This window comes from Quercus lobata, chromosome 10 (assembly GCF_001633185.2).
Source record: "Quercus lobata isolate SW786 chromosome 10, ValleyOak3.0 Primary Assembly, whole genome shotgun sequence".
In the NCBI taxonomy this organism is placed as follows: domain Eukaryota; kingdom Viridiplantae; phylum Streptophyta; class Magnoliopsida; order Fagales; family Fagaceae; genus Quercus; species Quercus lobata.
The window spans coordinates 16,246,833-16,265,590 of record NC_044913.1 but is presented as its reverse complement, the minus strand read 5'-3'; the positions used below and the strand labels follow the sequence as shown (position 1 = coordinate 16,265,590).

The window sequence follows — 18,758 nt, the reverse complement described above, 5'->3', positions numbered from 1 at the left end:
TATTAATTTGTTTAGTGAAAGTTGTAATCTTAGGTTACAACTAAGTTTGTAGTCAAACTTTGGTCCTTTTAACAATATATTGTGTCTTTACAAACAAAAAGAAAATTCCAAGAAAAATTTTATTTAACTAAAATTTTGAAAGAGATATTACTTGTAGCATTGATAATGAGATATAACTATCTTTTTTTATTAAATATTGTATAATTTATATTTTTTAATGACCACCCTGAAAAGAATTCCTGAAACCGTCACTGGTTATTTCATCGGTTTTCCTAGGTTATCATTTTGGTGTCTTATGTGATCTATGTTTGTGTGATGATATTCAATTGAAATCTAAAGCATAATTAATCTAATTAATTATTTGACTAAGAATTGATTAATTTTGTGACAACCTAGTTGATGTATTAATGTGTCTTAAGTGTGTAAGACATATTGAACTAGACTGTTATGAGATTAATTATTTAATTAACAACTATTATCTGAATAATAAATCTCACGATTTCTAATTTCATAGACTCTCAATCTTGAGAGGATAGTGAACCTGATCATGAATATGTAGTCATATTAATTTGTTTAGTGAAAGTTGTAATCTTAGGTTACAACTAAGTTTGTAGTCAAACTTTGATCCTTTTAACAATATATTGTGTCTTTACAAACAAAAAGAAAAATCCAAGAAAAATTTTATTTAACTAAAATTTTGAAAGAGATATTACTTGTAGCATTGATAATGAGATATAACTATCTTTTTTTATTAAATATTGTATAATTTATATTTTTTAATGACCATCCTGAAAAGAATTCCTGAAACCGTCACTGGTTATTTCATCGGTTTTCCTAGGTTATCATTTTGGTGTCTTATGTGATCTATGTTTGTGTGATGATATTCAATTGAAATCTAAAGCATAATTAATCTAATTAATTATTTGACTAAGAATTGATTAATTTTGTGACAACCTAAAACCCTAACACATATATATGTCTAGAAAGAAATCTGTGAAGTGTTGGTGTTCAATTTCAGGCTATCCATTGTACTTCATGCACTCTGCAAAAACCTAAACAGTTATAAATCTTCTGCTTCCAGCAGTAATTGCATGCAGCCACTGTTGCTCAAATTGGTCTGTCCTAATTGTAGCAAAGAGAGAGAGAGAGAGACAGAGAGAGAGACAGAGGAGAGGTACAAGTGAAACCAGTGTTGCAGTGATTAGTTTCGAGTAAAAGAGCCAAAGGATAAGGAAAAATAAGGACTACTTTAACATTATTGACCTTGAAGATATTGCCTTCCTCAAAATCTGTCGTCCCTTCTTCCAGCCACGTCTCCTATACTATACACTTCCCTTCAATTATGATCTTCTGATAGCATTGTTCTTAATTAGACCGGTTCCACAAACAGATTATATATGCGGCTACACATCATGAATACCATGCATGAAAAATTGAACTTCAAACTCACAGCGAAGTCCATTTTGACCCCACCATTTATCAGACTTGTATGTGAGATCTCTTTCAAATTAACATTCTACAGTGACCTATATACGGTTGTGTGCCCTGCCTATAAGATGGCATTCTACAGTGACACTTAAATATTGCCTGTCCTATTTTAGCAACATCAAGTCATCAACCAATGCCAGTATGTCAACTGTCAAGCTAAGGAAAGACCTTTGAAAGTTCACGTGGTACGCATGGTGTGGGGGAACCCACTTTTTTATTATGCAAAGAAAAAAACAAAAGGAAGAGACCTTTGATAGGTCACGCAATGCAAGCAAAGCAATTCAGAAATATAAAAACGATAAGAAACAAGTTACTTGATAGATCTTACAGTTTATAGGTTAGCCCCTACAAGCTTTATAGAGTCCAGGACAAGAACCAGTACTCACAGCACACGCCATTGTGGTCCTTCTTTGGCATTGTTTTCGTCCACTGTAGGGGACATGTGAGACCAACGGCCAAGCTGCCCTGTCAGTGAGCAACAGTGTCTCCTTTATACGTTACACCTAGCTATATGCTTCTAGCATGTCCGTACATTATGTTTTGTTGCTGTCAAACTTTAGTACTAAATTCGAAAATATTTTTTGCTATCTGTTTTTTACCGTATGGCTAATAAATAACTAGATACCATCTTGAAGGGCAGACTAAATTATGACCGTCGAATATTTGGCTCAGAACAGAATAGGAAAGTTATTTATCAAACCATATATACAAACTAATAAATTTAATGACAACATTAATCTTTTCCACAATTATCAAGGTAGGTGGTAAGTTATGATTGATGTATAATAAAAGTGATTATAGTAGTAGTCTAATATGAAATTAATATTGTACTAATAATCATAACTTATCGTTTCAACAATTTGTAAAATTTGTTGCATTTGTAGTATTATATTGTTATTACACAATCGTTTGTGTCAACAAGCACACATGAGCCACATATATTAAGATAGACCTATCTTATTATACCTTCAGCTCTTACGAAGTTTATCCTCAAAAAAAAAAAAAAAAAAAAAAAAAAAAAAGCCTCTTACGAAGTTAAGCATAGTCGGATACTCTGACACTTCCTACTTCTTGCAATCACTTGATTTTATCCAAGTCCATCATGAGTGACAGCCATCATTATATTCACCACTCATATGCAAGTAAAGGCAAGGCTTTTTGTTTTTTGTTTTTTCCCAAAAAATAATAATAATAATAATAATATAATATAAAATATAAAATAAAATAACCCTTGAAGGGGATGCAGGTAAGTGAACCCATTTTCCTGTCAACATTCCTAATTTTAGAGATTTTATCCTCTAATTTCTTGCCATCAAATAAAGGGATCTTTAAATAGTAGTAAAATATGTGCTTACTACTTTCTGTTTCAAAATTCTTCTCACAAATCATCGACTCAACTAATTTGTTTTCCATTTTGATGAGGTCTTGTGTTTAACTCATTGCAAGTATGGGACTTGTTATGGAATCTATCTTGTCACTTGGTCCAAAAAGAAAACTTTGGAGCTCTAATAAAATTTCTCTACAAACCCAGTCCTTGCACACTATAATTCACATGTCCCACGCCCTACATCATCAGCCAGTGCCGACCATATTTGAGCAGTTGCCTAGCTAGAGTAGCCATGATTCGCTTTAAATGTATCGAACCTAGATTCAGGACAGTTTTTAACTATCTTGATTCGTAGGGCCTACAAAAGATATAAGATAAAATTTCCCTTGATGTTTACAGGAGTAAATCGCAGTAGGTTCTCAAAGTTCCAAATTTCACATGTATTTTGAGTCATAGAATCAGGAATTTTGTTAAAAATTTGAAGGAAACACCATTACTACCATTATTCCCTTCTGAGAGATCCATTCAATGACTTAGGAGCCTGGAGATTGTTCAACTCTTCTCACCCAAAATGGTCCTAAGAAACACAAAAGTAAAAAAGAAAGCAGATCAAGAAACAAATGCAAGTATACACCTTGAAAGATGTCTTCATTATTTTATTTTAAATTTTTTCTTTGGCCAGAAGCTTGAAAGATTTCATCATCCCTCTTATTAGCAGACCTATGGCACTTCACACATAGATGTCCAGACATTTACTTTCACACTATAATGTCATGAAACCACAAAAAGACGTAAATTGTATATCCATTTCAATTGCTAAAACAAATAGTAATTATAATTTAATAACGAATGGAGTGGTTTTCCTTGAACCACATTTACAATTTATTAAGCACACCTGCCACATAGGCAGTAGATACATCATACCTGGCTGAAATTTAAGAACAGGAGATGTTCTAGAGCGTAAGCAGTGGTTGACCTTTGTAAGAAGTGGGTTGAGGGAAACTGGAAATTACTGTACTGTTAAAATGAATTGGTCAGTTCAGGAAGTCCAGAGCCATGTACACAAAATGGTAACCACTGCTTCAATAAACCCGAGCTAACCTCCCGGTTGTTCCTTCAAGTTGCAGTGTCTTCTTGGGACAACGATACACAAATGGGAAAAGTTTGCTTCTAAAGCCTTTAACTTTTGAATACTCTACTCCTTACTATCTTTTCCGTCTCAGTTACACTCAAATGCCTAATCCCATTATCCTTCATCCATTTCTCACCTCCTGCCATACTATCTTGAAGCTGCTTCTCACCCATTTTCAACAACTTCAAGCCCTCACTTGCTTTTGGAAAGAATCCCTCTGGCCTCAAACACCAAGCCCCAAACACCCCAAATAAAACCTGCAAATCACTGTCAAACCTCTCAACACCACCATCATAAAATTTCACATTGCTCATAAGAATATTCTGAAAAACCAACCTATCTACCCCAGCTGCCAAACTTCTCCAGACCCTGACAAAGTCTATCCTGTTCAAACTTTCTTCAACTACCAAAACTTTTCCTTGCAAATAATCTAAAGCTACAACTAAAGACTTGGAAACTGTCCAACCTTCTTCGCCCTTTTCCTGCCACTGCCTTCTGTTCTTCATATAATCTCGAGATTGAGCATCAAATCCCCTCAAGATAACAACAGATATCTTCTCAACCCACTGAGCTCTAAACTCCCCCAACTTTCCAATCTCCACATCAAAAATACCTCCTTCAGATCCTTTAATTGGCTCTTCACAACTGCCATACTCACTACCAGATAATCCCAGTTGGTCACCTTGATTCAATTCCATTTCCAGAAAGAAGACATCCTCACACCATTCCTTTATCACAGATTCAAAGTAATGAGCAGCATTAATGGAATTTGCAACTTTAATAATGGCATCATCATCTGTTAAGGCAGTCAGTCCTTCAGCTTCTTGGCACCTCTGAAGTATGCAATCCAAAAATTTTCGGGTAATAGGTGCACCACCTAATCTGAGAAACCTTGATCTCAACGATATGCTAGGCAATGATCGACAACGATCAATCATAGATGATAGATGCCGAAGAAAAGCACTGGAAACGGCTGGAGACTTGAAATCCTCAGGAACAGATGAAAGAACTGCCCCCTGAACTTTCATTCTCCAATTTCTCTCATCATCCATCTCAGGCTTCAACTTATCTAGTGCTTCACTAAGTTCTATTTCTGCCCATAAATCTAGCCAGTCAGGTCGGTCACAAAAGACAGAGAGAGATGAAATCTTCTGCAGATTCCCATCTTCCTGAAAGGAAAGCAAGATTCCAGAATGTTCTACCAGAGACCTGACTCGTTTATCAAAAGATATCATCAAGTCAACAAGATGGAGCCATGAAATCCTTGCCTGTGACCGAATACCAGTGGCACTCTCTTCATCCAGTTGACCAACATAAACAGGGAACATCTCTTTTGCCAAGTATGTTGATAAGGAGGTTACCATTGCTGAAATCCATTCTTCTCTGCAACTGTACCCTACTAGCATTGCTTCGTCAACCAGTGGTTGCAATAACTCATCCATAGAGTCAACATAGTCCTTAGTGATCTTATATACAAGAGCAAAAATGAATTCTGGCTTATCAACCCACTTTGAGAAATGGAGTTGGGATGCCAGTGATATGGGATTTACAAGCTCTTCAATAGCCCAGAGAGGCTGGCGCAAAGCAACTTTCCGGTTAAAGCCCTCTAGTTGCCGGTATTTCCTTTGACTCTGCAACTGCTGCAGTCTGCACAAGGCGAGAAAGTTTTCACAGTACTGGTGTTTGAGGTCCCCTTGCATTGTGAAAAGTGGATTTGGGACTTCAGCTGATTTTCTATCTGGGTTTGAGGAAGTCAAGGTAGAAAGGGGAGGAGGCCATCCAAGGGATGCAAGAAGGGCCCGATGATCTGCAATTGCCTGGGGTCGTAAAACGGCTAGAGCTCGATCTACTCTGTGATCTACTGCTGACACAAGACGTGCCCATTTAGGGCGTGTCTTTGTAACTGATGTTAAAACTTCTTCGGTCATTTTAAGGGTTTTGATAGCAAGCAGACGCATTTCCTACAACAATTGAGATTGAAGAAATGTAATAATAATAATAACTTAAGAAAACTATATTTGTAAAACAATCAGTTCACAGTCAACACCCCCCACCCACCAAGCGCCCCCCTCACCACCCCCCCCAAAAAAAAAAAAAAAAAAAAAAAGGGAAAAAAGGGATACTCACATCTGAATTCTGTGTGGAAGAATGCTTCTTTAGGTTTTTGTTCATAACAGAAGATACAGCGTCTTCAATATCACCAACCAAAGTGTCAAGCTTTAGTGCCGTCTCTGAAAGATAAAATAGATTTTTGAGCAAAGAGAATTTTTATCACACAAATTAAACATAGCAGGTGTTACAAAAAGATATTGTTCACCTTCAAAAAGGAAAACTAGAGTGAAAATGAAAAATAAACACAAACCAAGAAAGACCGGGAAAGCCAATCAAATGGCAGCACAGTGACACACATGCAAAAATGCAAGTAGAAACACAAGCCCACTGTGCTATAAAACTGAATTCAGCATTATGGTTCTAGATTAGCAATTCCACATTTGCCTAAACAATAAAAAGCAGGACACCTCGATTTAAAAAAAGGGGGGAAATGCAGGGAGGAGGATAGGGTAAAACACCCACATGATTATAACTTATAAACCTATGTTAATGGAGTTGGGCATGTTTGACAGGTGAATGTGGAAGAGTCACAAGCATTTAATCCCCACGATTTTGGACAGATGGATATGGCTAAATTGATTAAGTTTCTTAGTCATGCGTGTTGCTTGCATCCATGCAGATCCTGACATTAATACTATGTGATATCCAATGTGAGAATTATGTCCATATGAAAGTATTGCATAGGTACGAGAAAACAAAATAGGCTCTAGAAACATTTATAAACTGAAACTTGTCCACCCAACACCAAAATGAGCAAATAAAAATGTAAACTCAAGGGATAAATTATTTTTACAATGACAGATGTTTAAACACGAACAAGATGAATCCGGAAAACACAACGTATGCTCCTATAGGGAGAAGAAAAGGTAGGCAAATGCTGTGACAAATCTAGAAAGAAGTGTAAGGAAACTCAAGATTGCAAGGACCTCACAGTGCTGAGCTTTCCACATATAATCTAGGAGAAAATGCAAAAACATCCACTAAATCTTGAGTTAAAATTAAACTTATCCTATGATCTTTTAAATTGATTTTTTTTTTTTTATAGGTAAATAAGAAATTTTATTAGAATCAAAAAATGTGAAGCTCAAGTACGGGGGTGTTACAGCCATCCAGTCAAACAAAGATTTTAATACAATCATCTTAAGCTCTGTTGTTGTGTGCTCTATTCCTTCAAAAGCCCAATTATTCCGTTCACGCCAAATGATCCACATAAGGCACAAAGGAATGGCCTTCCAGCTGTTGCCACCCCTACGTTTGCCAAACTGATCCGTCAAACAATCCAACAAGTCCACCACACCGCAGGGCATAAACCATTGTATTGTACATCAAAAATAGGCACAAAACCAAAGACCATAATTCCCTAGAATACTCACAATGCAGCATAATATGATTCACATACTCTCCATTCGTCTTAAACAAAAAACATCAGTCCACAATAATAATCCCAGGCCTCTGAAGGTTATCTAAAGTCAGAATTAACCTTAGGAATTTAATTTGAAATTTTAAACTCCTAAGGTTAGGGAAATGATCAAATTGGCCCTCCTGACATACTCCCATTGGCTCAGTACACAAAAAATGTTATTATGTGCACCACACGTGATTTATTTTACTAAATAATACATGTTAAAATAAAATTTAATAAAAAAAAAAATTCTAAAATTCATTGGATTTTTTTCTTTATCTTCTCTCTCCATGATCTTCTTTTTCTTTTTCCTTTCTTTCTCCTATCCCTTAGGATTTCAGAAGTTGGCAATTGAACAATCACTCTAGCAAAGAGAAACAACAACAATTAGTTCCTTTGATGTTGGTCAGCATCAAAATTGCTCCATAACTTGACCCATCTATACATTCTCACTCCAAACCCAACAACAGAGGGGCCAGTAGGGGCATAATTTCCTAAATTTCTTTAGAGATGTGTGGGGGGTCATGGCGTTGGTGTTGGTTGTGTGTGGTGGGTTTGGGTTGGCAGTGGCAGTGAGTGGTATGACAGCTATGTGTCCACAAATGCGGCTTTGTATACTGGGTTGCGGATTTTGGGTTGTGGACAGACTTTAATTCGATTGTCAGGCTTTGACTGGGTTCTCTAGACTGAAGGGAGCTTTGATTGTGTCAGTTGCGGCGGCATGTTTGAGGATTTTTTATAGGCGATCTGGTGTACTTTGGGGAAGAGGATTTTGGGCATTAGAGTGGTGGGGGTGCTGTGGATTATGGCAGTCTGCAGCCTATTCAAGGATTGTTTTGGTGTACTTTGGGGAGAGGATTTGGGTACAAGAGCGGTGCTGCTGCTGTAAAGTGGGAGTTCGTGGATTTTGAGTGGCCAGCTTGGGCTGTTTGGCCATGGGTGAGAGATTCTGGGTGGCTGGCTTCAGGTTTTGGCATGAGTAAACACACTCAAGCCCCCCGCGGAGGAAGAAGAAGATGGGGGGGCGGGGGGGGAAGACAATTCAAGAATTCTATACTATATTCTAATTAAACTTATACTTTCAAAAGAAATTTTTATTAAAATGAATCACGTACTCCGCATATGATAGCACTCTGCCCACTAATCCAAAGGAAATATGACAGAAGCAATAGAAAGCACAAACAGACAGATCCAAAGACAGTGTTTGGCAACATCCGCATATGATAGCATTCTGCCCACTAATCCAAAGGAAATATGACAGAAGCAATAGAAAGCACAAACAGAAAGATCCAAAGACAGTGTTTGGCAACATAGGTTTGCAGTTTAATCGAACTAGATCTCTCACTTATTGAATTTCCACGATGAGGGCTTTAATTTCAATTCCAAGCCCAATTCCACACTGCCAAACACAGCATGTAAAGAATAAAATCCTCATTTCCAAACAACAGAATTAGTCAAAAAATTAATAATAATTTTTTTATTTTGATAAATAAGAAATGACCATATTGATAAAGCTACTTTATGCAAAAAGAGCACAAAGAAGGCAAAATGCACAAAGAAGAAAAGAGGAAAGAACAGAAAAGAAATATAAATACAAGAAAGAAGAGAACTATGAAACAGAGGGAGGGAATCACTAGATGTGAGTCCCCAAGCCCAAGACCAGTCAAATAAAGAACTCACTAAAAGAAGCAAGCAGCTGGTCTTCCGAACCATCCACATCCTCAAACATCCGCCTATTACACTCCATATACACCACGTTAAAGAAAAAAAATTATTTTTGATGAATGAGCAAACATTGTTACAAAGAAGAAACAATACATCAACAACAGTGCACAGAACACTTATCTACGGAGCTGAATTACATCAGCAACAGCGCACACTAGCTCATGACAATTCCCCAAATCAGAATACATTGCTCCCGATGCACAACCCACATTGTCCTTTCACACTTATATGTGACACAACAAACTAAAAGGCCAGCTTACATACGACAGAACTCAAACACTTTCTTTTATTATTCATAAGCTACACAAGTACATGATGGGTCTTGAAACAACGACCTCACCCTCTACCTAGAACTTATAAGGGAAGGAGATGCCACTAGAGCTAAAGCTTACTGGCACTACAGACCTCAAACTCTTACCCTTCAATTCAGACTCTCCCCATGCCATGATTACTGAAAAACTATGAAATCCTTTCCACTACTATTTACCCTACAATATCAAGAATACACACACTATCTAAAAAGCAAAACATTCCACATTTTACACTTTCATGAACCTTCTACAATGCATTTTCAAATGTTACACACACAAACATACATACTCCCACTCACTATTCTCATTTTTGAATAATTCCATAACTCACACTTTTCTTACCACTGCATTCACACTCTACATTCTTCAATTTCCATATCTCAAAGCAATTTTTCCAAAAAAAAAAAAAAAACTAACCTGCGTAGATTCGAACCGTCTCCACCCTTGCCACCTCCTTCGCCAATGCTGGCAGCTCCTCCCCCAATATCTTCTCCGCCTTCCCATTTCCCTCTCCTCCTCCATCTATATGCAAATTCAACATCAAAATTATCAACAAAATTTCACAAATTTCACCAAAGCCCTCAAAATTAAAGTACTCACCCCCTTTATAAAAAGGTTCCACTCATTATAAAAGCTCAAAATTTTATGATAATAATTGGGTTTTCTTATTAAAAAAAAGATGCTAATACACTATTTTTCCCACTCTAACAAGGTCTCCAAAATATTAGACCAATAGAAATTAGGAATCAAGGACACAGTACAGGTACGACACGGAGGTTTTGACACTAGTACAATGTGGATACGGCACTCCAAATGAAGTGTCCGTGCTTCATAGAATTAAAACCCTAAACTATTTGGGGGGAAATGTCTTAAATGTGTCGAACCATCAATAATGATTAATTTTTCCTAACAACTTTGAGACTATTATTTTTGTAACTTAATATCCTACATACTATATTGTTAACATTAACCACCTAATCTCTTGCACAAACACACCCAAACAATCTCTATCTCTCTTAACCCGAAAATCAAAATTGAAAATTATATTACAACTTTACTTAACCACTCATCGCCTTATATCCAAGATAAAGTAAATTTTAAAAATAATTAAAATTTTGGCTAAAATTTTAATTATTGCATTCTAACTTTACAGAAATTCATTTCAGTTCTCTAACTTTACTTTCATATAATTGAATTTATCAAGTTTCAAATATATTGCATTCTAATTGCCATTAAAAAATTATTATTTTCACATGAAAAATTTTTTTTTTTATAAATTTTTTATGTGAGATTCTTTTTTTTCATTAGTTTATTACATACTTAGCCGAAATTGTTTTTAATGGAATTAGACAGAATGCCTAAATTAAATAAAATTTCAAACTTTTAGTCAAATTTAGAGGGTGCAATTTGCATTTTAGCCTAAAATTTTTAATTTCTTGTTTGTTAAATTTTATGCTTTTTAAACTAAGATATTTGATTTAACCACTGATTAATTAGCTAATTCACCAAGTTAATATTCAATTCATCAAAATTTGAAATTCGAGTAAACATTTAAATTTGAAATTCAATTGCAGAAATTTCACATATAAGAGAAATGCATGTAGAACCTGAAAAGGAAGAGGTAGGAGAGCAAGTAGAGGATCGGAGTCGGATCAATTTGGCGCTGAGATCGTCGAAAACGGCGTCGAAACGATCGGAGAAGGAAGCGTAGGCGACGAGGCTAGCTCCGAGGCTCCGGTTGAGGTCGGTTAGGGTCCGATCCAAGTCGGAGCACCGGGTGCGGAGCTCCGATACGAGAGCCGGAGCTCCGGCGAGGTCGGTCCTGGCGCGAAACTTGTCGTTGAGGAATGAGAGCACCGAGGAAGAGAGCGTGTTCGATACTGGAAGCGTCTGGAACGAGTGTTCGTAATCCATAAGGCATTTACGGATTTGGGTTGCGGGTGGGAAATTTGAACGGTGAGTGAGGGTATTTTGGGAAGTTTACATACGATCGTATGAGAGAAAGCGAGTGTAATGCAATGGTGCTTTTGCTTTATGGAGGGAGGGGCAGAGTGAGTATTTGAGTCCGAAGACTTGGTTTTGACTCAGATTTGGGCTTTGATTAAAAAAAAAAAAACTAAGCCCAAAACAAGTTGGGTCTATAAAACACAATTGTTGTGTGTCTCTCTCTCACTCACTCAATTTCTAGGGTTAGGGTTTATCTCATTCTTCTTCAATGGCGTCTTCAACCTCCGCCCAATTTCGAATTAACCCTCCTCCTGCTGGGTATTCCGGGAAGCTCAATTTGGCTTCTGTTTCCTCCAAAGCGTTTTTCTTTGGACACAAAACGACAGCGTTTTACCCGAAGCTAAGAGCGAAGAGCGTGGTGTTGAGAGTAGTAAACGAGAAAGTGGATGGGTTCGATTTGGAGACGACGAATCCGGCGAGGGGAGCCGAGCTTCTGCGTGCGTTGAATATGAGCAGATTCCTCCTCTGGTATGAAGGAATTGGAATTATGGGTTTTGTATTTGTTTTGCGTTTTTTGGTAATGGGTTTGTCAATTTTTTTTTTTTTTTTTTTTTTGGAAATTGTGATTTGTGACTTTGAAAGTTGAAATTGTGTTGAGAGTGGAAGGAAATTAGAAATGGGGTTCTCGGTTGGGTTTTGGTTTTGTGTTTTGGGTAATGGGTTTGTGAAAGTTTTTACCTTTTGGAAATTGTGACATTTGAAATGGTGTTTAAGAGAAAGGGAATTAGAATTTAGAAATGGGGTGATGGGTTTTGTGTTTTTGGTAATGGGTTTTTTAAAAGTTTTTGTCATTGTTTAATCGAGAGCTTTATTAATTAATTAATTTTTATTGGTTTAATATGACGGTATTTGGTTTGTGAATGCGGTATTTGTGCTTTGGTTTCTAGTTTTTGGTAATGGGTTCTTATTGAAGTTATTGTTTTTGGGCTATGTTTGGTTGGTTAGTAAATGTAGGAGAAGGAGATGAAAGGGGAAAAAAACTTAAATGATAGTTTTGGGGTGTTAGATATGGGAAACTTTGGTTAGGTGTGGGCTGGATTGTTAAATTATAGTTGATATTGTGTAAATAACTCTGTTGTTTGTTTGATTCATGTGTGACAATTTATTTTCAGTGCCATGGGTTCGATGTTTTACCATTGTCACTAGGTCTTGAAACACTAGGTGGTGTAATGACAAAGATCATCCCAAGAAATACTACTCTGCCGACCTCCAAGTCAGAGGTGTTCTCCACAGCCGTAGATGGGCAGACTAATGTTAAAATTAATGTTTTCATAGGAGAGAGAGAATTCGCTTGGGACAACAGATATGTTTGCAGCTTCATTTTGAATATCCCACCTGCACCTCGTGGGGTTCCTCAAATTGAAGTGAAGTTTTGCATTAATTCGGATGGTATTCTTTCGGTTACTGCGGTTGACAAGGGCACAGGGGAGAAGCGGGGCATTGGCATTATAAATTTGCCCGACAGGAAATCGGTATGTTAAAATATATAGGGTTTAACCCAGTGGGGTTGGCCAAGCGGTTCGGCGCTTGGTCTCAGAGTGTTTGTACTTAGCTCGACTAGGTGTGTTTCCTAGTTCGAGTCCTGCTACCTGCACTTTGAAAAGAATCCCTGGGTCAGTGCTTTACCCCTTCGTGGGCCGACCCGGCACGAACAGTGATTAGTCTCTGGTTGAAAGCTTTGAGGATACACTGTGGGAAACCAAAAAAAAAAAAATATATATATATATATATATAGGGTTTGGATAAATGTTTGATCTTTATTTCAGTTTGTAGCATGAGGTCAAAAGATGAAAAGGAACAAAGCTAAATGTGTCAAAATATGCAGATGCGAAGGATGGTTAATGAAGCAGAGAGGTTTGCAAAGGATAACAAGGAGAAGAGAGATGCCATTGACTCTCTCTGTCTCTCTGTCTACCAGACAGAGAAACAGCTGAAGGAACATGGAGAGACAAGGTTCTTGCCCCAGAAAATAATTTAATGGACGGGTTTTAGCCGCCCCCCTAAACAAATGGGGGTGGGGATGGGGTTAACATTTTCCCTTGCACCCGGCCTGTTTTTATTTAAATAATTTAAAAAATATTTTTATAAGTTTTTAGTAAGACATTCATATGTGCTTTTAGCCTTTTAACTTTAAATTTATGATTTTTTTTATATATCGTATTATTAAATTTATACTTTTATGTTTTAATATGTACGTTTTTTATACTTTTTAATTGTTGTGTTGCTATGTTTGAATTGTTTTTGTACTTCTTATTATTTGAATTCTTGTATTGTTATACTTTTAAAAGGTTTTGTAGTGTTAGAACTTTTTTTTTTATAAATGTTTTATGAGTTTTAATCTAATGCATTCAAAATAAACTTTCAAGAAAAATTACATTTTGTACCCTAAACTATTTGAATGTACATTTTACAACCTAAACTATCACATTTTGTACCCTCACATTACTTTTACTATTAAATTAGATAGAAATTAATATCACATGTCTTGCACATGATTTTCGCTTAGGTGTCACATTTTTAAAGTCCATAACACCATTTTCACAAACAATTAAAAACAAAATGTTTTTTCCTATCAAAAAAAAAAAAAAAACAAAACAAAATGTTTTTTCTTTTTTCTTTTTTTCTAGTCTTTCTCTCTCAGCGTACAGCCCTTCCCTTCTCTCCTGCCCAGCAGCTCTTCCCCTGTATGAGTGACTGTATTTCTTTTCCGAGAACATCAAAGGTCAAAGCTGGCACCGTATGACTGACTATATTGTATTTTATAAAGCCCTGAAGGACATTGCAATGAGTTTTAATTTTCAAAGAACTACGTAATATTGCTAGTCCTTTAATTCCATTAAACAAGAGCCAATTCAACACCATCTTTGTGTTGCTTGTAAAAACTAATGAGCTAATCTTGGAAATGAATAGCAAAACAAGACTAAAATGTTTTAATCTATTTCCCTCTATTTGGAAAACCGAACATAAAGTCAAATAATGGGCCATTTGATATAGGAGTTTAAACAAATGTTTTTAATTTTTAAACAATATTATACGTATTTTTATACACATTTTCACCTAGACATATTTCCAAAAAATACAAATAATATTACTAGAACAACAGTACCAAACAACTCCATAATTCCCAGAAAACAACAGTGGTATGTTTAGGCAAGCCCAAAAGTAGGGAAGCTACCAATCACTTCATTTGACCTTAGGAGGACTTGTGCTTATCAATAATTGATTAGGGGAGAAGAGAAACTGAATAATGGTAAAGAGAAGAAGAGTTGCCATGGACAAGAGAGAGGGGAAGAGTTGTACCTGTACGTACGAGAGAGAGACATGGAAAAAAAATGAGAAAAGAAATAAGCATTTGATTTTAATTATTAGTGAAAAGGGGTGTTTTGGTCATTAAACAATGTGTCACCTAAGTAAAAATCATGTGCAAGTCATGTGATATTAATTTCAATTTAACTTAATAATAAAAGTAATGTGGGGATGCAAAGTGTGATAATTGTGATAGTTTAGGGTGCAAAGTGTGCATTCGAATAATTTAAGGTATAAAATGTAATGTAGTGTATAGTTTAGGGTGGTAAAGTTTAATTTCTGCAAACTTTTAATAAATTATATATATATATATATATATATATATATATAATTTGGGTGTGGAGGGATAGGCACCCGTAGGACTCGCTAGAAGTTCAACACAAGCCATCAAGGATGCCATTGCAACTCTCAATCAAGAAGTCATGCAACTAGGTCAGTCCCTTTACAACCAACCAGGTGCTCCTGGTACTAGGCCTAGACCTACTCCTGGCAATGAATCCAGGCCTTCAGAATCATCAGGCAAGGAGCTTGAAGGAGATCTTATAGAAGCAGATTTCACCAAGAGCAATTGAGATAGCAAAATTTTGATATTTTTTGCCATCCTTTTCTTCCTTTCTAATGTGTGTAAGAATTGATTTTGTAGGATCAGATTTGGTTGCTATTTGGTTAACAGTTCCAGCCATTTTTAGTTGTGGAAAAGAGTGCTATTAGAAATAAAGTTGAAACCACTATAATAGTTTCCATTGATATCAAAACCTCTGGGTGACTATAGTCCCATGTACTTTGTAAGGGTCATTCTACAGTACCCCCTATTTGTTTTGGGGGGTACGGTACCCTCCCAAATCTTAACCATTAATTTATCATTGTTTCAATCCTAGCCATTCATTTAATTTTAATGGAAACCGATTATTGGTAAAGTAGGTCAGTGTATATAAACTAAAAAAACTTCAGATTAATCCTATCTCTGCTTTTTCTCTTGCATTCTCTGCTTCTTCTTCCTCTAATTATTCGATTCTTTCTTCTTCCTCTGGTTCTCAAATTCTTCCTCTCTATTTATCTCTTCCTCGACTCGTGACAAGCTTCTTCTTCTTCTCCTCTCTCTTTCTGGTAGCCACACTATTCAAGTTTGTTTCTCTCAACTCTTCTCTTCCTCTTTAATCTCTCCATTTCTCAATTGTTCAGGTTTTTCTGTGGGTATTTGGGTTTCATTTGATTTTTTTTTTTTTTTTTGGTTTGGGTTTTGTTTTATAGTATTTTTTGTGATTTGTATATGGGTTTGTCTTTATTTTATATTTATGTTTTCGTTTGTTGGTTTTAAATGCAAATTACTTGTTTTGAAAAGATGTCAAAAATCACCAAGTTGTCTTGAAAACATCTAACATGACCAAAATATCTTTCCAATCACTTAAAAATATCCAAGATATCTAACATGACCAATTGAGTGGTTTTGATGCTATTATGGTAATTTTCAAAATATTTAGTATTTTAATCATTCTAGGTATTTTTAGCGCTACTTTGTTCATTTTCAGTATCTTTTTATTATTAATTTTGAAAGTTTAAAAATGCATTTTAGTCATTTTATAGGTTAATGAAGGTTTTTTGGTCATATTTGAGGCATTGGGTTATTTTAGTTGATAGGCCAAAAAGGTATTAACCCCTTATAATGAATTAATTGATTAATTAGCCAAGTTTATTAATTAATTAAATTAACATGCAATTGTACGTGGCAGCACAAACAAATCACCAATTAAACTAAGTATGCAACAGAAAATAAATTGACACGGTGATTTGTTTACGAATGGGGAAAACTTACATGGCAAAAACTCCACCAGGTGATTTTAAGTTCACTACTCCTGAGAATCCACTATTATCAAAACAAGCGGTTATAAGTACAAGAATCCTAGTACCTTATACCAACTTACAGTTGAATTTTTACCTCAATACCCAATTGGACTTATTCTGTAGTGATAATCTCTCATTTTCAATGCACGGCTCTCAATATGTGACTAATCAATTGTGCGGATTCCAGTACACGACTTAATCACCAACTTGAGAAGGATGTTGGCTGTAAAGTTCTTATGTACATCACACGATGAAGATCATAAAGTTGCTTAGTCACAAAACCCTACGGTGTACAAACACAGCAGTTTCTTCAAGAGAAAGAAGAATTAGGGCAAACTAGGTTTCCGATCACACATTTCTTCACACTTGTGGAATTGTGCTCTTGTGCAACTTGTGTAACCTTTTACGGCCCTCAAAATAATCTTTATATATGTTTAGGATTGTGAGAAAAGAAAACTTAAACACATACTCACGGATTTGATGAAAAACTGAGTTTCATAAACCTCAATAGATAGCCATCTATTGAGCTAGCTGTCGAGTCACAGGTTTCAGCAGCTTTTAAATCTCGATAGATGCTAGCTGTTAAGTTTTAAAATCCAGCACTTTCTTACTTGATTCTTGGACAAACTTGCATGGCTTTAACACTTGAACTTGAAATCTTGTTTCTTGAAGCATTAAACACATCCTAAATCTACTCAATTACAAATAAAATGTGTTTTGTCAAAAGATTAGCAAATTACATAAAATATTGACATATGTTCCTAACATCAAATCACATATGTCCTAACATTAGTAATTTTATATATTTTTAGGACTATTTTTTGAAATCCTTAATTTCCAAGGTATTTTTGTTAATTTTCAAGTTTATAACTATTTTGGGAAAATTCATTGTTAACATTTTAATTATAACCAAGATTGTTATGAATCGATAAAAGTACAGTCATATGTGATGTTGATACTACTTAATGTGACATTAGAACCATCAAATGTGAGGAAAAAAAAATTTTGAATGTGACCAAAGTATGGTCAAATGTAATGTTAAAACTACCCAATGTGATGATGAAACTATCAAATGTGGAAAAAAAAAAATAATGCTCCCATGGAAATGACAAAAGTACGATCAAATGCGATGTTGATACAACCCAATGTGACGATGAAACTGTCAAATGTGAGAAAAAGATTATGGAAAATTAGAGTATCATCGAATGTGACAAAAGTACAATCACATGTAAAACTATTTCGATAAGTTTCTAGGTTTCAAGGGCATTACGATACTTTTTTTAGGTTCTAAGCGTATTTAAGTAATTTTTTAGGTTATGGGGTCATATCAGTTATTTTTTAGGTTTCAATGTCATACAGTTATCTTTTAGGTTTTAAGGGTCTTTTGGTAATTTTAAAGGGTTACGAAGGTATTTTGGTCATTTTCAAGTGTTATGGGGTATTTTTGGCCATTGTTTTGGGTTTTTTAGTTATTTCGATAATTTTTTATGTTTTAGGGTAATTATGATCTTTTTTTTCTCTTTTTCTTTTTTAGGTTTTAGGGTTATTCAATCATTTTTTAGGTTTTAAGGATATTTTGATCATTTTTTAGTTTCTAAGGGTATTCTGGTAATTGTTGAGGGTTTCGGGGATATTTTGGTCATTTTATAAGTTTCAAGGGTTTTTTTAAATTTTTTTAAGGTTTTAGGGTCATTTCGGTAATTTTTAAGGTTTTATAGGTATTTTGGTCATTTTTTAGGTTTAAGGTGCATTAAGGTCGTTTTTTTGGTTCAAAGGGCATTACTATCACTTTTTAAATTACAAGGTCATTTTAGTTGTTTTTTAGGTTCCATGGTCATTTAGGTCATTTTTTTAGTATGTAAGGGTATTTTGATTATTTTTTAGGTTTAGAGAGTATTTTAGTCCCTTTTTAGATTTTAGGATCATTTCGGTCATTTTTTAAAATAGTCACATGTGATGTTGGAACTGCATAATGTGAGGATGGAACTGTCAAATGTGAGAAAAGAAATAAAGGAACTATCAAATATGACAAAAGTACTGTCAAATATGTTATTGGAACTGCACAATGTGAGGATGGAACCGTCAAATGTGAGAAAAAAATAAGGG

General features: G+C 35.4%; 2 protein-coding genes across 2 annotated transcripts; one reads left to right on the top strand and one right to left on the bottom strand.

Moving 5' to 3' along the window:
• Positions 1-3,544: 3,544 nt before the first annotated feature.
• LOC115963296 (RINT1-like protein MAG2) lies at positions 3,545-11,547 on the bottom strand. Its single transcript, XM_031082252.1, has 4 exons — positions 11,105-11,547; positions 9,915-10,019; positions 6,075-6,178; positions 3,545-5,908 (listed from the first exon to the last, which is right to left on the bottom strand). Exons 1-4 carry the CDS (start codon positions 11,409-11,411, stop codon positions 3,995-3,997), a joined length of 2,430 nt encoding a protein of 809 aa, XP_030938112.1. The 5' UTR covers positions 11,412-11,547; the 3' UTR covers positions 3,545-3,994.
• Positions 11,548-11,677: 130 nt separating this feature from the next.
• LOC115963297 (stromal 70 kDa heat shock-related protein, chloroplastic-like) lies at positions 11,678-13,690 on the top strand. The gene is made up of 3 exons (XM_031082253.1): positions 11,678-11,972; positions 12,617-12,976; positions 13,330-13,690. The coding sequence occupies exons 2-3, from the start codon at positions 12,674-12,676 to the stop codon at positions 13,480-13,482; spliced, it is 456 nt and encodes a 151-aa protein (XP_030938113.1). The 5' UTR covers positions 11,678-11,972; positions 12,617-12,673; the 3' UTR covers positions 13,483-13,690.
• Positions 13,691-18,758: the final 5,068 nt, after the last annotated feature.